Source organism: Molossus molossus, unplaced genomic scaffold (genome assembly GCF_014108415.1).
Source record: "Molossus molossus isolate mMolMol1 unplaced genomic scaffold, mMolMol1.p scaffold_m16_p_4, whole genome shotgun sequence".
Taxonomy (NCBI): domain Eukaryota; kingdom Metazoa; phylum Chordata; class Mammalia; order Chiroptera; family Molossidae; genus Molossus; species Molossus molossus.
Window position 1 is genome coordinate 113,240,746 of NW_023425377.1, and position 24,716 is coordinate 113,265,461.

General features: G+C 38.6%; 2 protein-coding genes across 5 annotated transcripts; one reads left to right on the plus strand and one right to left on the minus strand.

Moving 5' to 3' along the window:
* Positions 1-406: 406 nt before the first annotated feature.
* UCP1 (uncoupling protein 1) lies at positions 407-5,509 on the plus strand. 2 transcript variants are annotated; one of them, XM_036241224.1, is made up of 6 exons: positions 407-535; positions 1,154-1,379; positions 1,801-1,995; positions 2,084-2,185; positions 2,894-3,074; positions 5,395-5,509. In XM_036241224.1, exons 1-6 carry the CDS (start codon positions 407-409, stop codon positions 5,507-5,509), a joined length of 948 nt encoding a protein of 315 aa, XP_036097117.1. The 2 variants fall into 2 exon arrangements, with proteins under 2 accessions (XP_036097117.1, XP_036097118.1); XM_036241225.1 differs by having other exon boundaries at positions 1,154-1,352.
* On the minus strand, positions 5,408-24,716 carry ELMOD2 (ELMO domain containing 2). Of its 3 annotated transcripts, none has more exons than XM_036241222.1 (9): positions 24,589-24,691; positions 23,311-23,460; positions 21,342-21,370; positions 19,514-19,611; positions 17,823-17,952; positions 15,707-15,840; positions 13,302-13,370; positions 12,375-12,508; positions 5,408-5,594 (listed from the first exon to the last, which is right to left on the minus strand). In XM_036241222.1, coding segments are annotated over exons 2-9 (738 nt in total). In that variant the 5' UTR covers positions 23,453-23,460; positions 24,589-24,691; the 3' UTR covers positions 5,408-5,592. The 3 variants fall into 3 exon arrangements, with proteins under 3 accessions (XP_036097115.1, XP_036097113.1, XP_036097114.1); XM_036241220.1 differs by lacking the exon at positions 5,408-5,594 and adding an exon at positions 10,369-10,833 and having other exon boundaries at positions 24,589-24,716; XM_036241221.1 differs by lacking the exon at positions 5,408-5,594 and adding an exon at positions 10,399-10,495 and having other exon boundaries at positions 24,589-24,692.

Sequence of the window (24,716 nt, forward strand, 5' to 3'; positions counted from 1 at the left end):
AGCCGGCCAGGTGCGCTTCCAGAGCTGAGGGTGAAGGGGGCTCCCCAGGCGCCGAGCAAGGATGCAGGTGGGAGGGACCAGGCGCCCCAGGGCCCGCCCCGCAGGCCCCCAGCCCAGTCTTTGGAGATCTGGCATGGCTCAGCCCAGCTGCTGCCTACATAAGTGCCCCACCGAGGGCAGGACGCACGGCGCCGCCAGCCTGGGCAGTGGGTGCTCCTGGCGCGACGGTGGGGAGGAAGCACTGCCCAGCTCGGCTCCACTGCGCTCCTGCTGCCCGTGCCGTGCCCGCCGCGGACCGCACCGCCAACGCTGCCAGCCGCCCGCCTCCCCAGGGCCGGGCAGACAGGAGAAGGGCAGAGAGAACTGCCGACTTCAGGACTGCAGCCCCTCCGCAACCTGAGCGAGGATGGGGAACCCCACAGCCTCCGGGGAAGTGCCTCCCAGCATGGCCATCAAGATCTTCTCAGCCGGAGCGGGGGCCTGTGTGGCCGATGTGATCACCTTCCCGCTGGACACGGCCAAAGTCCGGCTCCAGGTAGGGGGAGGGAGATCTGATCCCGGCTTTGGTTTTCCCACCCTTTCTCAGGTAGGTAGGGCAGGTGGCCCCCTTAAAAACTAGTTTGGCCTTGTCACGGGACTGGATGCCTTAGGCGGGAAACTGGAACTTTCTCCAGATGAACTGCGAAAGCGAAAGCGCAGGGGCCAGGAAGGATGGGTTGACTGTGGTTACTGTCAAACCTGAAGGTGAGTGTTCGCAGAGCTCAGAACAGCAACTGCTTTGGAGTTGACAAGCCAAGCTCTTCCTCCTTCCATCTCTGATTCAGCAGGGGCATCTTCCCTTGCTGCTGCCTTCTAGAGAGTTGGGGGGGGGGGTGTCAAATGTGCATTGTAGTTGGTCTTGCTCCGTATACGTGTAGTGATAGATGATATAGATGATAGATAGATGATAGGTAGGTAGGTAGGTAGGTAGGTAGATAGATAGATAAAATGTTGCTGAGAAGGGAAAAGGAATTGAAAATAGGAATACTAGGGAAAATCTTGGCTTAAGGTTTCTCCACAGAGGACAGCCTGATCCGTCTTCGCCTTTTCCTCACCAGGTAGGACCCCTACTCCATTTTCACTTCCCTCTGACCTGTACCTTTCTCATTTCCAGATCCAAGGCGAATCCCCAGCCTCCGGGGCCCCCAAGTATAAAGGCGTCCTGGGAACGATCACCACCTTGGCGAAAACAGAAGGGCCGGTGAAGCTGTACAGCGGCCTGCCCGCTGGCCTCCAGAGACAGATCAGCTTTGCCTCGCTCAGGATCGGGCTCTATGACACCGTCGGGGAGTTCTTCGCGGCGGGGAAAGACCGTAAGCCACCAGAGGCCCCGGGGCGGGGTGACAGCCAGGGGGACATGCCCTGCCCCACAGGGTAGTGGTCTTCCTAACAAATCGGCAAGCAGACATCATATCTGAGCCGGTGCCTCCCCCCAAGTTGGGAAAGACTGAAAAAAAAAAGAACTAAACACAGGAAAGAATTAAGCTGTTTAAATAGGCACTGTGTTGTCTTTTTCCTTGAAAGTCTTCATTTTAAAAAAATTGCATCTTCGAAGTCTTCTAGCCGCAGTATGACATCGCACGTACTTAGTACATGATCAACACTCACGCAGGTTTTAGGGAAGTAGAAAAAGATATAAAGATACAGTAATACTAACCATGAAAATTAAAAAGATATATAGATGTGTTCTGGGTCTTGATTTTTTTTTTTTTCATTTTTGCTTGATAAACATATATATTTTTTTCCTGTGGATTTCAACAGCTACTTTAGGAAGCAGGATCTTAGCTGGGCTGTCGACCGGAGGAGTGGCAGTGTTCATCGGGCAACCCACAGAGGTCGTGAAGGTCCGACTTCAGGCGCAGAGCCATCTGCATGGTCCAAAGCCTCGCTACACTGGCACTTACAATGCCTACAGAATCATAGCAACCACTGAAGGCTTGACGGGCCTTTGGAAAGGTAACTAATTTCCAGGTGGACTTTAAATCCAATTAGCACCTTATCATATAATGGAGCTATTCAACATTTCCTTTCTTTTTTATACCAGGGACTACTCCCAATCTGGCAAGAAATGTCGTCATCAATTGTACAGAGCTAGTAACGTACGACCTAATGAAGGAGACCCTTGTGAAAAACAAAATCCTAGCAGGTAACCTCCTATGTTACCTAACGAACAGGACTGCACGTGTACCATTTCAGTGCGGAGCGTCTCTTGCCACATTCTGCCGAATCCCTTCTTTGTAATAGAGTGGTTTTGAACTTTTGAGGAGCAGAAAAAGACCAAACCTTAAGTTTTAGAAGTTTTCGCTGCCAGAAGAAAATTTTTTGCAACAAAAACAAAATGCAACTGTATTCTTATGTCAGTGTTATTCTCATTTAATACAAATGGAGCTTTTGTTAGCATCTTACTCTTTCTATAGCAGGACTCAGGCAGTGAGTCCATCCTGCACTGTATCCAAATGAGCTTGTTACCTGAGTTCATCAGTGGCTTCATCCAAATGTAGGATCATCAGATAGTTTCCTGAAAATAATATTCTAACAGGTTCTAGAGACATTGAGATTCTCCTGGGACAATGACTTTAATAATTAAAAAAAAAAAAGTATTAGATGCCTATGTACCAGGCATTATCCCATACTCTAAAGGCATAGAGAAAACTGACAGGATATTTTCCTAAAACACAATCCACTATGCTATGTACTATTTGCCACCATTTTCTATTATAATCTTTTATTGTATTTATTTATGACATCCCACGTCGACTTCCTGGTATCAACAGGTGTACCACGATCTGATAACTAAAAACTAGCAGCCCCTCCCTAAAGCCTGATGCTAAACTGTTCCATTGGTCCATTTTAGATGACCTGCCCTGCCACTTCGTGTCGGCTGTCATCGCCGGGTTTTGCACAACGCTTCTGTCTTCTCCAATGGATGTGGTGAAAACCAGATTTATAAATTCGACACCAGGGCAGTACACAAGTGTGCCCAACTGCATAATGACAATGTTCATAAAGGAAGGACCGTCAGCTTTCTTCAAAGGGTAGGTGGGCTATGATGTCCTGTATCTATAACATTGTGCCCAGGCTGTCTGTGTGCTTTGGCACAGTCTCCACTAAACAATTGATGTCGCTGACCAGACAGAATATGCAGTAGACTGAGTGGTTCCTTTTCCTTGCCACAGACTTCTCTAATCCACCAATGCCACTGTGCAGGAAAACTAGTTATTTTTCTCAATCTTGATCAAAGGCTTCTTCAATATCAATGACCTTTCCCTTGGTCTCAGTCTATTAGAAATGTAGACAGTATTTTGCCTACTCTGGGCAGAACTACAAGGCGAAGGAAACGCATATGAGAAAACAAGATTTGGTTCTTTTAATGTAATGGACTCAGTTTTTTAGATTGTATTAAAGCCAAACTAGAGGGAAAACATTGCCATTGATCTAGAAAAGGGATGCAGAAGACGATGTGGTTTGATTATCACACTCACGTAGAAACTAGTGTTGTACAGTGGATCACATCTTCCCACAAAGCAATATTATATTATTTTGGAAATTACCTTCCTAAGAAAACATAGTATCAACTAACGTATGGAAATCCTCCACAAGGACTGACGAGTGGTTAAAATAACCAAATTCTATGACCCTTAAAAAGTGTAAGGCAAGGCCTCAGACCTAGTAAAATAAGCATAAATGCACTGTGCACTTTATATAAAAGGTGCCACTTCACCACAATCTGCATTTATGACATACACATTCATACAAATTAATACATTATACAATTAACTGTGAATGGATATGTTAGTTGTTTACACCAGTCATTAAACAGTAAGTTTTTTCAAATTTATTTTGGGGGAACTACATGTCACAACAAGGTTAAACCCTGAAAACATTATGCTAAATAAAATGAGCAATATACAAAAAGACAATACTGCATGATTCTACTTATCTCGGGTACCTGCAGTAGGCAAATCTGTAGGGACAGAAAGTGCAATGAAAGTCACCTGGAGCTGAGGGGAGGGTGCAGTGGGGAGTTATTTTTTTTAATCCTCACCCAAGCACAAAAAAAATGACTGTTTTGTGTTGTTTTTTGAAACTGATTTGAGAGAGAGAGGAAGGGAGAGGGAGACAGAAACATACATCGATGTGAGAGAGAAACATTGATTGGTTGCCTCTTGTATGCCCCCCAACTGGAGATTGAACCCACAAACTAGGTATGTGCCCTGACTGGTAATTGAACCCAAGACCCTTTGGTACACAGGATGACACTCCAGCCAACTAAGCCACACTGGCCAGGGCAAGAAGCTACTTTCTAATGGGTACAAAAGTTCTGATGACACAAGGTTCTGGAGACGGATAACCGTGGTGGTTGCACACGATGTGAATGTATTTAATGGTACTGAATTATACACTTCACGTGGTAAATTTATGTTAGGTATACTTTACCTTAGTTAAAACACACACATATACACATCCAAGAGTCAGAAAAAATATGTTAAGAGACCCCTCCAAAAATCTTTGGGGATGATATTTGAAAAATTTATCCAAGGCAGATTTAACTAATGATATCGTCTCCTGGAATATTTCATTGCTGCAAACAGGTATTCAAAGTCAATTCTTTGTTCTGCACAGTTGGCAGAATTCTTTTTTTTTAATCCTCACCCAAGGACATTCCTCCACTTTTTTATTCAGATAAAGCGGGAGGGAGAGAGAGGAAGAGAGAGAGAAACATCGACGTGAAAGTGACACATCGAGTGGCTGCCACCCACACGACCTAACCAGGGCCAGGGACCAACTGCAACCAAGTACATGCCCTTAGCGGGAACCGAACCCGGGCCTCTCTGGACCACAGGCCAACGCTCTAACCGCTGAGCCAAACCGGCCAGGGCTCAGTTGGCAGAATTCTTAAAAACAACCACCAAAAAACAAAAAAAAAAAACAAAAACAAAAAACCAAAAACAAACCAAAAGATACACCTAGACACTGGATAGTCTCTCTAAAGATAAGAATTGCCAAAATCTAGACAGCACTAATTTCTGGACTCTGGTCTTTGCTTTCTCCTCTCACTTTCTCTTGTAATAGTTTCCTAAAAACAAAGCAAAAAATTCCCCTCCCCTCAAAAAGAAAAGCCCATGAAAAAGGAGACAAGCTTTGGTGGAAATGTATTTGCATAGATGTTTTGAAGCAGTATAGGTAGATGAAAGAAGTAGTTTCTAGGTGAGACTTCATTTCAGACAGAAGGAAAGATGAACAGGTGCTTTTAAGCATCTTCATTTGAGAAGAGCGGCAACAGGAAAAGGAAAAAGCTGCCTGTAGTAACAGCTTTAAGAATTCCAGGCAAACTAACGACGTGCATTTTCCCAGGTTAGTACCTTCCTTCTTGCGACTGGGATCCTGGAATGTCATCATGTTCGTGTGCTTTGAGCGGCTGAAGAAAGAGCTGATGAAGTCGAGGCAGCCCGTGGACTACGCCACATGACCGTCTTCATGGAAAGCCGCGCACACCGGGGGAGTCTTTGCTAACTGGATGATTAAACAAACAAAACTATTCCATTTACTTCATCCTAAAAAGATAAAGGAATTCTGGTAGAGTAGAAAATGTTGGACTATTTTTTTTTTTTTTTAAGGAAAACTAATACCTTTTATTTTTTGTGACTTTATATGTTTTAAAGAGGAAAAGCAAGACACTCAGTACACACTCTGGCCCATGTCATGTCCAGATAAGTCACTGCATTTGACTGACCATTGTGTGTGTGTGTGTGTGTGCACAGAAAGGGGTGGTGGTTTATGACTGAGTATAAAAGACTTTAACATGTCTTCATTATAATTGAAACTGATGAAAAAGGAAAATTGAGCAAAATATACTTTATAAATACTTTAAAATGAGCAGTTGACAAAGAAAATATTAGAGTTTTCTTTTTATTTACTAACCCAATTGTCAGTTAATATATTGAATAAAGTATTGCTAATGCCTTTTAAAGTTAGTCTTTTTGGGTCTACAGCGCATGTAAGAGTTGAGGTACACCAAGGATAGTTATACGGAACAACATTCCGTACAGAACAGCCCAACAGCGAATGAAGGTCTTCAAACTCAAGAGGCACAAACTCACTTTAAATGTTATTAGTACAGATTTAAAATTTTTAGTCTATATTTTATGGCGTCTCTAACAAGTTCTAATCTAAGACACTGTATCCACTTGGGCATTGCAGAACCATGGCATCTGTCCTAGAATCACAGAATTTTAGAACCACAAGGGACCTTTGGTTAGACGGAGGAACAGACCGAGGTGAAACTGAATCTTCAGGGCCTGTTTCCAGCAAAGCCAAGTTTGTCACTAAAACCTGTAGTAACCTTTTTCATGCCTACAAACTGAGTGCAGAAGAAGTAGGAAAAAAATAAACAAGAAGTTAAAAAAGTATAAGAGCCAACTCCTTTAGCTTCTTCTTGTCTGGGAAGCTTTTCATCTGTCCTTCGATTCTAAATGACGGCTTCACTGGCCAGAGTAATCTTGGTTGCAGGTCCTTGCTTTCCATCACTTTGAATATTTCTTGCCACTCCCTTCTGGCCTGCAAAGTTTCTTTTGAGAAACTGGCTGACAGTCTTATGGGAACTCCCATGTAGGCAACTAACTGCTTTTCTCTTGATGCTTTTGAGATTCTTTTTGTCTTTAAACTTTGGCATTTTAATTATGATGTGTCTTGGTGTGGGCCTCTTTGGGTTCATCTTGTTTGGGACTTTCTGTGCTTCCTGGATTTGTATGTTTATTTCCTTCACCAAGTTAGGAACATTTTCTGTCATTATTTTTTCAAATAGGTTTTCACTTTCTTGCTCTCTCTCTTCTCCTTCTGGCACCCCAATGATGCAAATATTGGTAAAACAAGGAATGGCAACAAAAGGACCAGAAAGCCCAAATTGTTCTTGTCCAATAACTTTTTAAACAGGTAATTATCAGATGAGTTAAAGTCACAAAAAAGAATTCTGTGTATTCTGATTTACTTTATAGAAACATGGTTAAAGGATTAAATAAGAAAAGCATTGTTGCATGAACATAAATGACTTAAATAAGGGATGAAAAGATGGGAAGAGAGCAGATGTATTAACAGCAAGGCTCATTACAGTTTCAACATGTTTTTTATTTGCTCACAACATTCCGAACAAAATGACATCACATTTCAACTATTGCTTTTACACAGAAATTAGCTGCTTTATCCAAAGTAGACAAAAATCTATTTAAGTTACTAACCAACTCCAGGGAAAGCTACTGCTTAAATATTTGTTGAACAGAAACATAGACTCGCCCTATCCTAGTATTGTAGTACTTGGGTCTTACCTGCACCACATTTTAAAGTTTTCTTGTCATGCCCACCCGGTGTGGCTCAGTGGATTTAGCATTGTCCCTTGGACTAAGGTCCCGGTTCAACTTCCAGTCAAGGCACATGCACGGGTTTCGGGCTCAATTCCCCAGTAGGGGGCATGCAGGAGGCAGCCAACTGATGTTTCTCTCTCACATCAATCTCTCTCTCTCTCTCTAAAAAAATCAATAAAACAAAATAAAATATAAAATAAAAATTTGTCAGAAGCTAAAGCCAGGGGGGGAAAAGGGTAATGAATTTTTTCTCTCAGATTTTTAACGATTCCATGAATTTACATGAAAAAACTGCTGATGCGGAGAGGTTCATAAATATGAAAACGGAAATTAAGCCTCCCCAGACTTGTTCATAGAGAAGGTGGGTGGACCATTTATCCTGAGAAAATAGCTGCTGGTCCCCCATCAGTAATTCAAGGATAATAAGCATTATTGCTCTCCAGGCCCAACTTCCCTCCTGTGCCATGACAACATGTAATCTTTCCTGCTCTGCCACAACTGTGCACTTTCACACTCACGGAAAGAGCAACTGTTTGAGCAAGTTCTACCCCACTGAGTGTGAGGGGAGTAACGGACATTAACCATTGTGAACACTGGAGTAAAAATGACAAGAACATGGGTTTTCACATAGCAACATACATACAAATCCAAGTAGCTCTTAAAACACAGAATCAGGATAGGCATTCTCAAGAAAAAGATTGCTTTTAAACTCTCAGTGGTGCCAGGAAGACACTGAGTTTTCTAACTATATCACCATATATACAAAGAGCGGTTCACTGATATCCCCTGATTTCTCCCATTCTTTAAAGATTGTCTTTCAGAACACATCTGAACTACAACCACTTAATTATTTTGTTTAGACTTTTCTTGTCACTGGCACACTCTCTTCAGTCTGGCACATACAATTCATTTCAACAGCGATTCACTTTTCTGATGCTAAAACAAACATAATTTTCCTGCTACTTCAGTTCTCGAACTACCCTGGTAGTTATTATTACAGAAACAGGAAATGTTCTCAACATGGATGTTAAGACTACACAAAATTCCAACATGACACATTGAGAAGGGAAGGCAGGCAGACCCATGATCCCACTTCTCTTCCATCCATGTCACTCCCACGGAGAAGGCAGAAGGCACAGTTACACTCGTTTTTACAACTAGTGACACAGCTTGACACCCAAACTGCCAAACCTTAGACTCTGTTGGTGGCTTAGCCCAGCTCACTGCCGAGCCATCTGAGGTGGCCACTGATTAGTTTAAGCAAAAACAAAACACTATCCATGCATTACAAATAGAGGTGGATTTAAACAGCACATTATTGAGCAAACTTTCTAATGACATTAAAAAAATATTATAAGACTTTTTTTCTCTCTAGAAAGGGAAAAACTTAATTACTTAAAAAGTTTCCCCTTCCACACTTGAGTCATTCTTTTATTAAGATACTGACAAAGGTTTAAATCAGTTCAAGATCTCGGCTGTTGAAAGGTTAAAATATAAAGGTAAGTACTGTCAGCATGAAAATTCAAAGACTAACAGAATTGCTTTCCATGTAATGGTAAACACCATGATGAAAGGAACTTTAATGGTTAACACTTGATTCTTATCGGGATTTTGCTACATCTCACAGAACTCTAGTTGGATGATGAAACATTAAAAACATGTAAAAAAAAAAAAAAATTAAGTTAAGACACTTCCAAAGTTGAGTCCCCTACAAGAAACCAATTTAAAACTCCTATAATATTGAATAGCTAAGCTGCCATGGTTGTAATAAAATGAACCCAATTTTTAAAATAGTTTTATCTTGTTGAGAAAATCATAATTTGAATGCACGTACTCTTAATGTGCTATACACCACCACATGTGTTATTTTCCAATCAAGTATGTTTTACCATTTTCCTCTTTGGCAAGTCTGAGGAAAGGTTCATTAATAAGCACGAACAAATACTTGAAAGCCTCAGGTCTTGATAAATCACTTCAGAGCAAGCCCTTAAACACTTGACAAAGATGTCAGAGGATGTACAAACTGTCATTGTGCTTTAGATTAAATTATGTCTTTGACAGGCTGGTTTCTGTAGAGTTTAAGGAGAACTTAGTAATCACATGAACCTATCCTCAAACTCTGCTCTGAGAACTAATGTCTAAAACATACCAAGAAAAAAATCGTTCCCATTGGAATCTCATCACTATGGAACCCTTAACATGCCTGCTTGCCCTCCTGAGATTTTAGGAGGATAAAGCTGTATAAAATGCACAATCATCATCCTCAGGCTACTTGAGAACCCCACAGACTGCTAACTCAAAGGACATCCATACAGTCCACACATCATCATCTAGAAGCAGGAGTTAACAGTAAGTAATATAAACCAATGACAGTTAACTGAGATTTTTAAAATGCTTTAAGTTTTCTTTTTGTTTAAGTTCAAAGACAGCTTTATTGAAACAGCAACTGTCCTTTGAATACAATCAAGATATACTGAGCAAACAGATCTCTTTTCATAAACACACACAGGTAGAGAAGCCCCATAAAAGGCTCTCACACCAAGTACTAACTACAGTTCTTTTCTACAACTGACAAAAAGCAAAGACTGAAGATGAGAAAATGTCTTTAAGCTTCAAAATAATATTGTAACATTTTAAAGTGTGGCGTTTAAAAACAAAAAAGTGTGTCATCGATACTGTCGTGCTCTCATTATCTATTATGCTACATAGTCAGACAAAGCAAAGGAGGCGTGATTCTCCCCTCTGACACGCCTGTGCTCTTGTTTCTACCAGAGAAGCAACAGTGATGTGTGAGTGAGAAGCAAATGAAAACCACGGAGAACCTCTCTCCCTCCTAATTAACCTACAAATCAAATAAGAGAAAGGAAATAAAGAACAATCATTTCCAAACTCAAAAACAAAAAATTTTAAGAGCTTTGCAAAGATACCAACTTGACAGCTATAACACATAAAAGTGAAAACTCACATTTATACATTTTAATCAACCAATTTGATACAAATACCTGATTTGTACTGTTAATACTAAATGGGCTAAGTCCCAAGTTCCAAACTGCAGTTCCCATGACTTCACAGAGGCGATCTTTGGAAGGATAAGGTACCTTTGGAGGACAGTGTATAAACAATTGTAAACATACACTGATTGTCCACTAGCTTTCTTAAATAGAATTTCTGAAATATTTTTGTAGGAAATTATATATAAGCAGTGTAATTGATCAGATCATTTCTATTACAACATATAAATTCTGTTGTGTGTGCAAAATGTGGTAGAAATAGAAGATAATAGGAATGATTCATATTTTTAAAGTAAGTGATGCATTATAATCCATTAAGAGTCGTTTAATCTTTTCATGAAACTTCTCTCTATATATGTTGAAATACATAATGCTTTCTGGCTTTTCTTCAAACCAAAACTTGTCAAATTCATAGACAAGATAACCTGTAATTAAAAAACACACACACACAAACATATAGTGCTCAACAGTGATATCACAAACCATCTAATTTTAAAAATATATATAACCATCCCTTAAATTCCATAATCTATAATAATCAGAAATTATCTTAAACTGCTAGAAACCTGAGGAACTTTATAAATACTTTTTGTATGTTCAAAATAAACAGCAATTTCGACAGTCTCTCAAACTTAAGAGATATAATACTGTCAAAAGATACCTTGAGAATAGAAAAAGGAGTTATCCCTAGAGACCCCTGAAACACAAATATGAAAGTAACAAGAAAATGTGGGACAAGGATAAATGACAGGAAAGCTGTTTTCTATTTTATTTCTAAATCTGAGCTATTTCCACATTTTCCAATGAACTATCAGCAACTTCTTGTCTTTAAAAGAATATATAAACTCTAAATAGGCTTAACATTTTTATTTTTCAATGTCCTCATTACAGTAGCCAATTTAACCCTGAAAATGTTACAAATATTTAATGAGAATATTAAAATAGATATATTAGAACAAAAATTGTGATTTTAAAATCACTCCTAAACCACAAACCCTATTTAGACTGAGCCTATTATGACTTTTTTACCCAAGATATTACTTTGACGCTCTTCCTAGACAGCACCAAGATGCTGGTGTTGAGGGCACTGGGGTTATCAGTAGCCCAAGATGCTCTAGTTACCCATTTTTATGAGGAAAGAACTAGACAGAGGTCACTGTGCACTGCTTCCCTACCTATCACACTCCTTTATTTATTTAAATATGGTAAAATGCTTAATTTGGGGAGGGGGTTGTTTCTTCTTATATTTATGTTCAATGAGCAGTATTAAACAAGTATACATTTCATAAAGAAAACAAATTCCAGAGGCAGTTATCAGAGTCCTGGGCTTTTAGGTGCTATGCTGAAGTCAATGAGAGATTTAGGAGAGGAAATCAAACCAGAGTCGTTTGTTCCCCAGCAACAAAATGAAAGAAAATAACGAGAACTGGGAGGAGGAAGATCAGATTTAAGTGAAAAGCTGTTCAAAATGGTTAGCCCCTGGAGAAGGAGACTGGAGGAGCCTGAGTCAATGTAGCGGTAGTGAGACTGCTGTAGGAAAACCAAACACGAGACAACCTGGGCCAGAAATAAGGGGAGGCGGGGTGGACATTTTTAAAATTAAATTTCCTTATAAGAGTAACAAAATAATCTATAAATGGTCTGTCCTTGACTCAACAGTACTCATTAACCAGTATTCAAGAGGGAAAATTCATTTTATAGTTGATTGAAAAATGGATACTTACAGAAAACTGCATAAATGCTAAATTTGCATACATGTGAAAAAATTGCCTCACTGAATATTTTAAATCAGCAAATACAGAAATTGAAGTACAAAATACTTTGGGGAACCCATCTTCCATTACCTTCCATTTTTCCAAAGATCCTACCCAAATACTAATATGATAGAGGTATCATACATTATACCTTCCTAATGACTTAAAAATTCTTTTAGAAACATCTAGTTTTAACTCCTTTTAATACTCACAATAAAACTGATGAAAGTGTTCTATTGTTGGTACACCAGGAGCAAAGTTGTAGAGATGAAATTTCAAAGCTTCGCTCTTCAGCAAGCTATAAGCCATCTCTGTCAGATTGATTCCAACTATTGCATAAGAATACCTATGTCAGAAACATTACTAGTTATACCAGCTAGCCAAATAGCTCATCAAATAAAACTGAAATTATGCAAGGAATTAACATAAAGTTACTTTGGATCCATTTCTATCACAGTACTGACTTTACAATAATCCCTACATATTAAAAAATAATAAACCAGAATAGATTTAAAAAATTGTTCTTTAGATGCTGTTGATTTCTGGATATAATCTAAGAAATAAAAATAAAGCTCTGGTCACATAAATATCGAAAACCAAAATCCTTAAAAGAACTAAAAGGAGTACAGTATATATATTCTCATTGATTTCTGAAATACACTGGGTAATCTGACATTTTCTCTTCCATTATCAGGGTATTTATATTTGTGATGTAATATTGTTATAATGCTTTTTCAAATCTAAGTATCATTGGAATATAAAAATAATATTATATGATAAAACTAATAAATATAACCTCAATTTACATTTCATGCCACAATTTTAAAAGCTATTACTCATATTTCTATTCCTATTTCAAAACTATTTCCTATTTTTAAATCTATTTCTCAAAAAAAGTTTATAAAGGTCCTTATCCCTATTTTATAAACCATAGTTTGTGATAAAAAATATTGAAATACATACAAAATTTATTTATGATCATATTCGGCCTTAAAAATACTGTATCATGCAATATCCTTTAAAGTTCTTATTAATTAAAATAATCTCATTTTAAAAATACCTCGAAATACTTTCAAATTCAGATGATCTAACAAACTTGAATTCAAGAGCTTACAGTTTCTTTACTATATCCAGCTTACCCTAATTTTGGATGATTTGAACGGGAAAGAATCTGATGAGCTTCCCTGGTATAATTTTCACTGAAATACCTAAAAAAGTTTAAGAAAAATAATGAAATTAGTGTAAGTCATTCAAACTGAAGCTATCTAGAAGCAATTTAAAAAGTTACTGTCAAAATGATAGTCCAGTAACTGCCACCACCACTCCGATCAACTTCCATCTCAAAGTATTCCAGGAACTAAGAAATGCTTCTGAATCCATCGAAATTGACGTCTGAGCTATCAGGCCTGTCTAGCACAGAACACGAGCCCTTGGCAAGACCTGAAGGTATTTTAACAAATAAGTGATCTAACAAGAGACTTTCCACCTACCTTTAAAACAATCTAGTTCTTTTTATTTGTTCTAAATTTTCTATAAAATAGTCGATGTACTCACCAACTCACCAACCTTTGGGCCGTGGGCCGATGCTCTAACCTCTGAGAAACTCAGGCCAGGGCCTTGCTGAACTTATTTAGTCAAGTCTCATCTCAACAGTTTTAAGAAATGGTAACATCTATGTAAATAAGGATAACCATTCCTTACAATATACTATACTGAATGCCTGCCTTCCTTCCTTCCACCCTTCCTTCCTTTCGTCCCTCCCTCCCTTCCTACATACATTTTTAGCCTTGTATATTCTTCTACTTTTCTGCTTCTGTTTGCTCATCCATTCACATTTCCTCAGTCTCTCTGAATTCATTTTCTGTACAATATCCTTTCTTCTTCACCTGCCTCAGCATTCATTTACCAAAATGTCTTTCTCTATCAAACTACCAGCCATCCCTCAAAGCAACAAAACTTCTCAAGAGAGTAGATGACAAAGGCCAAGCAACTCCGTTGTAAAACTACACAAGGGTGTGTGGACAGCTAGCCTGCTTCCGGACCGTGTGTTTATTGGATCCCGAGTGTCACAGCTCACACACAGGACAACAGATGTGGCTGCAGAGGAACCGAAGCTAACTCTGTTTTTAATCATTCCCAGTACATCGCTGGCAATCAAATCATTATTAAAACACAGAGTGAATCTTCATAATTTTTCAAATTAGTAGATGCTAGCTCTACATAGCACAAAAACATCTGTCAGTCATTTAAAGGTCTGTCAGAATCCCTTACCACAATCTTGAATCAAATTCTATTAAATTATTTAAATTACTGGAAAATGCTAAAAAACTTGACTTCTGAGGAAGAGTCAGAAGCAAGGTTAGGCAGAAGTTAAGAGAAGAAACGCACGACAGTGTGTATGTAACTGAGGGTGAGTGGATTCAAGCATCTGTGCAGCTTATCAGTCCCAAGAACCAAGACGGCCTTTAAAGCAGACAGACAACAAAATTCCTGTGTTTTGAAAAATAATACATTTAAAAATTTTCATAATTTTTCCAAGTGGAAAAAAAGCACATTCTTTTCTACTTAAAATCTAACTTTTTGTTTATCAAAGTGGAACGTACAATCTCTTTTTTTGTCATTATTATTAAGACTACCGTGTTTTGCTTATCTCTGAGAGTAATAATTATAGGGAACCTTCATACTCATAAAATTTAGGTATTACAGAAAAGTAAATACTTCGGTAACCAGAGAAAGCTGTACATACTGAAACCTTGTCTTCCGTAAAACCCCCAAAATAGCCTTGTCCATATTGACCTAGATACTTTAGCTACTTTTTCTCAATAGTAACCTAATTTAGTTCAATTTCAGGGTTAATTTCTTTACAGTAGCTGTCTAAACCTTGTTATGGTTAGGTTCCCATACTAGGTATTTTGTAGTCCATAAATCACAAACCAAGGATAGGCCCACACACTAGAATCTCTTCATCTGCGTATCCTTATAGGAGAAAAGTAATCTTCCAGTTTACTTTCTAGAATAGTTTTGGCTATCAATTGTGATTTTAGTTACATATTTTGCAATTTCCTATATGTGCCCAAACATAAGTATTAAAGAAGAAAAGGAGAGAGAGTCCATATAGGCTCTGAAAAGTCTGGGATTTAGATCACTTACCACATATGGCAAAGAATAAATGTGAAGAGACTTTATAATCATCTTATCTCGTTATAATGCCCAAAATGGAATCAGAGAGCCAAGAGAGAAGAGGCAAGAGGTTTAAAAAAGTAAGAAAAGAGTGTAAATAATTCCATAAGATGTATCAGAAGGGAGGCCAAGAAGAGAGAGGAAGAGGAAAGTCATTGGTAAGGAAAGAAATCACACACACACACACACACACACACACACACACACACACACATGTACATTTCCAATGTCTTTCTATTGTTGCCAAAACATTACAAAATACTTTTAGCACTGCAGTGATTAAAATTCAGCGACAGTAGGAAACTAGACTGGAGATTACATGTAATTTCATTTAGAGAAGAAAAGAAAATTCATTTTCACTTACACAAGGTTGATTAATCCAAGAATGCCCATGCCTCTGAAGTCTGTCTTAGGATCATCACCCTGGAAACCAATGTCAGCCCACTGCTTGGAGATTCTAGCCTTCAACTTTTTTGTGGGCATGAGAAGATTCCAAAGCTGTACAAACATGCTTCCATATTATAAATAATAGTGATGTTCTTAAGTTACCAAGATTTTTTCCTTCTCATAGCTGATATAACTAGTAAGTTGAATGCTTTCAATGAAATAACTTTTGTAGTCAAATTACAGGTTCAACAAAGACTATGTTTAGAGCACTTTTCAACTATCATAAAAAATGTAGCATATTTATTCCAATTTAAAACACTTTTCTACAGAACAGATTTGAAATGACAACAAATACACAGAAATCTAAAACAATGAGATGTCTTTATTTACTAAGTAACACATATAAATACCAGAATTGGTAAACTACATCCTTGAGAACAGTGTTATGTACCTGGCCCTTGCCTCTGACACTGTATACTTAAATAGGTTCTATTCTACGAGTAGGTGATTTTTTCCCTAATCAGAAGGAAAATGGGTCTGAATTAGGGGGGGAGGGGGGGGAATCATGAAGAAATAATACAGATAGTAGTCTAACTCATGATTATTATTTTACAAATTTTCATAGGTTTTTTTGTGGGACCTCTTCCTTACGTCTAATATATGACTACTAAAGGCTGTTAATATTTTTAGCATTCCTAGTGCCAGCTCTGAGCTCACGTTTTGACTTTGAGATCTTTCTCCAGGCACTCGTAGTTGTTAAACTCTCATTTATTCTATCTTCTCTTTGGCCTCTCTTAATTCAGTTAAATGCAGTTGCCTATGGTCTCTCCTGTAATCCTATTTCTTGATGGCCAGTACCTCAATTTTATCCTCTCAATAATTTCACTGATGGTTTTCCTAGTCAAGGAATAGAAGCTTGAATACTCTAGACCTTCCCAGTAGAACCTCTTGACTTGAATATTTGAACCATTTAAACAAAAAAACAAAGGTGAAATATTTAATGTCAATATATTTCTTGGTTAGTTTGTATGACTTGTTTAATTGAGGTTAGGAACTCCTTAATCAACTACCCTGTCCCCCCGCCCCCAAATGGGGAGCCAGTTTACTACTTAGTTACATGATAAACTACTGTGTTTTTCCCCCTTTATTTTTTAAATTTTATTTTTACAATTGAATTTATTGGGGTGACATTGGTTAACAGAATCATAAAGGTTCCAGGTGTACAATTCCATAATATATCATCTGTATATTGTACTGTGTGTTCACCACCCCAAGTCAAGTCTCCTTCCATCACCATTTATCCCCCTTTTACCCTCTTCTACCTCCCCCCTTTCCCTCTGGTTAGCACCATGCTGTTGTCTGCATCTGAGCTTTTCTGTTTGTTTTTGCTTTAAGAGAAAAAAATAATTTGACTTGGTTTTAACTGAGTATATTCCTTAAGACAAAGATCAAATATTAGACAGCTATCATAACATAACATAAGATAGCTGTGTTATATAGCAACAAACTAATCAATGAAAAATAAAGTTTAAAATCTGTAATCATTTTCTAAATTTTACACCACACATCATCACACAAAACAGACTCACAAAAGTTGATAAGTTTATGAAAATTTGCAGAACAGAAACACTTTTTTTCCTTTTTTTGTTTCATTACCATTTCAGGCATTGTTGAATCAAGTCCTCCTAATAAAAGGAGTTTCCTGCTACCCAAAATAAAATGTGAAGCCTGTGATCCTGCTTTAAAACAGGGTCAAGACTCTGCTGGCCATGAAGCTAAATCCAATAATTAGACTGGGTTTTATCTGATCCTTTTCAAAAATTACTAACAGATTTCTCTTTATATGTTTATAATATATTTCATAATTAAAAGCATTTAAAATACAATTTATTTGAATATATTTTAATGATGCTTACCAGAAAATTACAAAAAGAGTTAACTAAAAATCTTTCATCAACACAATAAAATTCTCAATGGGCAATGAAACTGGATGGCTGTATAAATCTAGAGAATGTGAACTCAGACCTTACTAGCTCAAGCCTGGTTTATTTTTCCAGTGTTCAGTAACTCCAAATGCAGAAAATGGAACTTACCTTGAGAAGCAGCTTCTCATGTTGCAGGTTATCAGAATCATATGGTCTTTTTCTCACATTTTCAACATCCAAATAGAGCTGTTTATAACCAGATATCTGCAGTAAGCATGCCTTCATGCAGATTTTAAAACTGAAAATGACAAAATTATTATTTAAAAAAATCATTCCTTCTCATCATAATAAAGTAATGCCTCCATAGCTTATGGTTCAAATGTCTATTTAGAAACAATTTCCTAGCTTTCTATTTAATACAATAAGCATCAATAGCTTCCTTAAACACAAAACTTTATATAACATATCAGGAAGGATATGATATATCAGGGTCTAGAAAGAGGATAAGACATGGAAGAAAGGGCAAACTTTGCAACTGTCTCTTCTTTTCATGTTTTCCCTGAGCAATCTCCTACATTCCCAAATCTTCACAGCCAGTTACCACCAACAGACCTAATTTTCCAAGAATACATATATGACAAACAGGTCTGGAACAGGTTATCTCAGTCTCCCAAATACAACAGCTTATCTTCCCCAAGGAAACATGCTTTTTCTTAACAAGTAGTGAGACCGATCGATGACATCACTAATCCTTAGTTCCCCAAGCTAGAACCCTCCCAGTTCTGACTTTCTTCTCTCCACCAATACATCAAAAGATCCCCAATCCCTGATCCTTTTTACCTCTGAAGTGTCCTCAAAGCATTCATCACATATTCATTTATGCTGATGTATTGATGGCTTTGCCATCTCTTGCCCGAATGACTCAGCTTTCTAAGTGTTCTCTCTGTACTCCTTCTGCCAACTTCCCTCCATCATCCATTTTCCTCAAAATCCGTATCTGATAATATAGTGTGCTTGCTTTAAAAAACAAGAAACCCAGAGGACAACATCTGTCCCTCAGTGTGGCATGAATCCAGCACTCTGTTCCCTTCTCCAACCAGCACTCTGCATGCGCTCAGTGCCCAGCTACAAGACTCCCTATCATCCCAACGCGACAGCACTCGGTCCCTTGTTGTCATTCTCCCTCTGATGGCGTGTCTCCCTACCCATTCAACAAGGTCCTGCTTAAATGTCACCTCTTCTGTGGAACTCTCTTCACGGTTCTCTCCTGTACCCTTCCCTGTTCCAGGCAAAATAAACTGCTCCTTCCTCTATACTTACACAGAAAATGCTGAATAAAGAATAAATTGCTAAATACTTACAAGTCAGTGTACTGGCCCTGAGAACTCAAAAATGGAGTAAGTCCTTCTCTTATGGAATTTAAAATTTATTAGGGAGAGAAGAAGAGTAAATCAGTGATTATGGTATGGGGGTTGTGCTAGGATAAAAGCTCTGAGACAGGGCAGAGCAAGGGCCCCTGACAGACTACGGAGCGAGGGAGGACCTTCCTGGAGGACAGAGAAATTGAAGGACAAGAAGGACATGGTAACCACAGTTATTTAACTTTGGGAAAGTCACGGTAAGTTACCTTAGAGAAGGCAGTAAACTAGCAAGAGGTCTGGGCTGGGAACCCAGAGACACGGGCGCTAGTTCTGCTCCCACGCTCACCCTCCGGACCTCAGTCCCCACACACTGAAGTGAAGGGTGGGGCCAGATGCTCTCCACAACCTTTCCGGCTCAGTGCTTCCTCACCGGGTGTGATCTCCACAATCACAGGCTGTGGGCACACAGTAAAAAAGAATACTCTCAGAACAGCATACCTGACATCCTTCTCAGAACTAATATTCTTTTGTTTCATTATATCTTCTACACATTTGTCCACTTCACCGCGAACAGTAAGTGTTGCTTTCTGTAAAACCTGTTGATGAGACAAACAGCTGATTGAGAAAAATCCCTTACAACTGAAAAAGAACAGTAAGTTTCAAGGTAGTTGGTCAACCCTACAATGCAGATATTAAAATGCAAAGTGAAGCCAAATTTGTTTCAAATTTTCAGTAGGGCTTAAATCACTCAAGCAATTATTTAATTAACTGAAAGAGGAGCAACATGTTTCAGATGAAGTCTTCCTAAACTGAGAATCAACAGGTTCTCTTAGCAAATGACCTACCACCACAGTGCACTTATGAAGCAAATCCTTTTAATAAAATTCAAAAATTACATAATAAAAATATATGTACAAAAAATTTTAATGCAGAAGTCAAAAAATGTTTGAATAGAAGGCAAAAAATGTTTGAATGCAGAAGAGCACAAAGAAGAAAACTCAAGCCCTGGCCAGTTTGGCTCAGCAGTTAGAACATCAGCCTGGGGTCCCAAGAGACCTGGGTTTGGTTCCCGCTAAGGGCACGCACCTTGGTTGCAGTTTGTCCCCGGCCCTGGTTGGGTCATGCGGGTGGCAACCACTCAATGTGTCCCTTTCACGTCGCTGTTTCTCTCTCTCTTCCTCTCTCTCCCTCCCACTCTACCTGAACAAAAAATGGAAAAATGTCCTCGGATGAGGATAAAAAGAAAATAAAATTAATTAAATAAATAAATAAAAACATATGGACATACATACAGATAACTAAAATTAAAATTTCATGAAATATTTAACCTTATCATGACCAATGTTTTCTAATTATTTTCTATTCTATTCCTTTATTAGTGGTTGTTGTTCAATGCTGGCTGTGATTTATGATGGGATCTCAAACAGTGGTGTAGGTGACCCATGCTCTACCTCTGCCATATACATGTATTCACAGAAGAAAATGTAACCTACTATTAGGGACATGTAGCATGTAGTAGACTGAATTATTGGTACCAATTTTTCACTCCCCTGTAATGGTCAATGGTAGACAAAGTGTATTTCTCTATTTTGACTTGGGTGTGGCCATATAACTTACTTTAGCCAATGGAATGGTAATGGATATGACACCAGGAAATTTAAAACATGTCTCTGTGGCTAGGGCTTCAACTATCCACTGTGCAAAGAACATTCCCCAGGTACTCACTACCTTTGCAGCCTGAGTCCCAGAATGAGACAATTGTAACAGACCTGAACTTGGCACCAGCATGAAGAAGAGTTTCTCCAGCTGGCCAACAGTCACTGAGCAAGAAATAACATATTGTTATATGCCCCTGAGATTTCATGAGTTTGTTACACAGTAGAAGCGGACTAATAACATGATGTATGACATATTTTGGATCAAAAGGTACATGACCAGCGTGTTATATAACTACCCAAAATTGTTTAATTTTTTTCTCACATATAAGAACCTATGCTAAGGACACAGTCTAAAAGAAGGTTTTCCCCCAAGATCCTGCTTACCCTAAAACTATCGAGTCTTGAGGCAAAATAAACAAGCAAAACCTCAGAACGGGATAAGTTATTCAAATACCTTCTTTGTGCATGAAAAGCACATACATGCAGAGAAAATATTTTTAAAATACAGTATTACTTCTAAAGTGGGAAAATTTCACTCAATACTTTTACAGCAAAGACTCTTCTGATAGGACACTGATATTATTAACTCTAAAACTGAAGCATCCTTTTAAAGAGGAAGTTATCTCCCAGTAAAGTTTTCTGGAATTATCACCTTGATATGACCCTACCTTATTCTTGGAGTACACCAAGGAATTTTCTGAAATGAAAAAAGACCAAAAAAAAAAAAAAAAAAAAGTTATCACTTAAATGCTGTTTGTGAATTACTCTGTAATCAAAGAATATAAATATCAAGCCAATAATAAATTATTTTCATAGTTCTATAAGAGCTCATTTTTACTTGAACAACAGATGTTTTAAAATTTCATCCTTACAGTACAAAGAACTAAATATGATTCCAAAATCCTCAACCCAACACAACATACCACAGCCAAAGAGGTGAAGTCAACCTACGTTCCCTAGAGTCATCTGTTTCTGTGCAGACCCACGTGTCTACTAAGAACTGCAATTGACGTGTGGCGGCCTCAGAATAGCTTGAGTCCTAGAAACTCAGCCTAAGACTTCAGCGAGAGGGTTCTCTACTACATTTTCTTCATCTGTTGGCCTTAAGGAGAAAGCATTTCAATTTCGGGAGATGGCAACTGAATCATACACCACCACAGGGGTGAAAATAAAAAGACTTTACATTATTTGCCTAACCATCCTCGAACCAGACAAACAGCAAAACAGCTACTCCATTCTTGTCTTCTGTTTCAAGAATGACTAGAACATTTTTATTGGTTTATTTAAAATTTTTTTCTGGTACACGTGCTTAAAGTCTTTTTCTCAACAATTTGAAAAATTCGAGAAAAATGTTTTTGCCACAAAGTATGATTTTCCTCCCACACTAGAAAACACCAACAATGCCAAGATTTCTTATCAAGAGGTACTTTGTTCTTCTCAGAACAGTTAAAAGGGCAAATCCAAAGAGCAGGCAATGATTTAAGTCAGCCACAAAGTTGTGAGGAAAGTAGGGAAGTAATAAACTTCAATCATCCAGCTGCCCTGGGGCTTACTCTCTCCTTGAGTCTGTCATCCTTTCATGTTGCCTTGGATACCAACACCCCCTCCCCAATCTCACAGGGGTGGATTTTTTAGTTGTAGCACACTTGTTTAATACAAAAGAAGGCCTGGTTGAGTCACGGTTTTCCAGGAATACAGTGAGCATGAACTGCAGCTGATCCCTGTCTTCATCCTGGCTAGAAAGAAATGACCTCCACCATATTTATTCTAATTTAAAGCAATATTTTCAATTATGCATTGAAAGCTGATGAATTTCAAAAGATAATAGAGCAGTATTGTTCAAAAGAAATATAATGCAGGCCAAAATGTGAGCCATGTGTATACTTTAGAGTAGCCACATTGGAGTAAAAGAAACATAAAATTAATTTCACTATTTTAAACCAACATATCTAAAATATATTAAACCAATATGTCCAAAATAGTTCAACATATAATGAATATGAACAATAACTGAGATATTTTTACATCCTTTGTTTACAAGAAGTCTTTAAAACCCAGTGCATATTTTATACTTCCACACATTCGATTCATACTAATCACATTCCAAGTGCTCAACAGCCACAGGTGGCTACTGGCTAGAGTAGGGGACAGTGCATATTTTGAGTCTAACAATGTTTCTTAAGGATCACTGTATACCTAGTACTGTCCTTTCATGAATTACATAAAAGACTAAAAGATTGATGAAGGATGCTGGGTATAAAATTGGATCCAGACCCAGACACTCACTCTTTCCCAGCACTTGGGTGAAAATTTCAAAGGGCTTATAAAAGTATAGAGATTTTTCTCTAGAATAGTTTATAACTATAATCTAGGAACAACTGATGAATTTCAGGAGCCAGAGTAAGTAATTGTTGGCACAGATGGGGAATTAAACAATAATCCTTTTCTTTTTCTGTAAGATCATACAGTTTTAGAGCTGGAAGGAGTCAATGCTAGATTCCAAAAATTATGAAATTGAGTTTAAGTGACTTGATCAGGATATACAAGGAGTGCCTCTGTCACTGTGAATACTGAGAAAAAAATATTCAGAGTTAAAATTTCATTTGTTTTTTATTATCCTTTTTCAAATAACATTACCTATCCTGTGTGTCCTTTGTGCACCTACATAGGTATCAAAAATTCGCTGCAATTCACACTTTCCAGTCATCTGTCGTAAGAGCCATTTCATCCAAAATCGGAAAAAGTGCCCATAGAAGAAGTCCCACAAAGAAATAAACATTTTTTTTCCTGGAGAAAGAAATATATGACAGGTTTAATGACCTTATATTAGATTTTAAAATGGACAAAAATTAGTTTATCCAACTCATCAAATCTCAAATGATATTAATATCTATTATGCTATTCCACTGTGTCTATTTTGTAGCAGTGTTTAAGGAATATAAGAAAACAATGACAGATGTAATATATACTGTTTGGATTAAATGATGGTAGTCAAATGGCCCATTTATCACTTTTTAAAAATTAACTGTAAAAATCAAAACTACTTACTTAGATTCAAGCTCTCAGTTCCCTATTTTAATTTTTCACTCTGAAAATTGGGGCTCAACAGTTCAGGAACAAAAGGAACCCAACTAAGCAACAATTAAATCAAATATACCATGTATCACGATTGTTATTATAATAAGCTCTTCTTACTCCCTTATGGTTGATTCCAGTTACATCTATCCCACAGTCGGGTGACGCCAACAAACAAAAACACAACATATGGCTCACAAATGGAAGTATACAAGTTGAACACCGAGTAGTAGATCACATCCTAAATCTTCATTTTCCGTCCCACAGGGGAAGGACTGAAATACTAAGGGCAATGACTTATACCCTGAACAAAACTGAATCTTTATGTCGTAAGAAAAACCTTCAGCTCCTAAATGAAGCGTGATGGGAGCAATGCAAGTAAGTAATTACTTAAAAACAAACAAAAACGCTGGTCTCCTTCCTGCCTTAAACACTCCCACCTATCCACCATCTCTACACTAGGGCCTGAGAAAACTGTCAGTTTTGAAATTCCCGCAGGTGGGTGCAGAAACGGTGCACATCGAGATGGGCTGAACTGTGCCGTGAAAATGAACCCGTCTAGCCCGCGCTCATCGTGACGAAAGCACTGCCAAGCGGAGGCAGAGCAAGCCTCGCCGTGCCCGAGCTCCCCAGACCTCGGGGAGTCGCTGCGCGCGAGTCCCCGTGTCGGCGCCCGGCGGAGCCCAGCTCGCGCGCTGGCCGCGAGTGGACGGAAACGGCTCGCACAAAGCCCCGCCGTCCCCGGCGCCCCGCGGATCTGCCGTGGGACGGGGGACACCGCCGGGCTCGCGCACCCGCGCGGAAGCAGCGCGGGGCGAGAGAAAAAGAAACAGCAGCCACCTCACAGGAGCGGAAGAACTAGAGGGAGCTGAAGTCTGCCTCGGTTTCCCCAACTGCAAACAGCCGGCAACGGAAACGACGCTATTCGCGCTGTGTTCCTCGCAAGCACCGTGACCCGGAAGTCAGGG

What these genes read in the sequence shown, in the direction of transcription:
- ELMOD2 (XM_036241220.1), bottom strand. Translation starts at nt 23,452, where the DNA reads ATGTTTATTTCTTTGTGGGACTTCTTCTATGGGCACTTTTTCCGATTT. An exon ending in ACAAAGGACACACAGGATAG is followed by an intron (nt 21,371 to 23,310) that starts GTAATGTTATTT and finishes TTTTCATTTCAG; the next exon opens with AAAATTCCTTGGTGTACTCC. An exon ending in ACACTTTCATCAGTTTTATT is followed by an intron (nt 10,834 to 12,374) that starts GTGAGTATTAAA and finishes TTTTAATTACAG; the next exon opens with GTTATCTTGTCTATGAATTT.
- UCP1 (XM_036241224.1), top strand. Translation starts at nt 407, where the DNA reads ATGGGGAACCCCACAGCCTCCGGGGAAGTGCCTCCCAGCATGGCCATC. An exon ending in ACCAGAGGCCCCGGGGCGGG is followed by an intron (nt 1,380 to 1,800) that starts GTGACAGCCAGG and finishes GGATTTCAACAG; the next exon opens with CTACTTTAGGAAGCAGGATC. An exon ending in GAAAAACAAAATCCTAGCAG is followed by an intron (nt 2,186 to 2,893) that starts GTAACCTCCTAT and finishes GGTCCATTTTAG; the next exon opens with ATGACCTGCCCTGCCACTTC.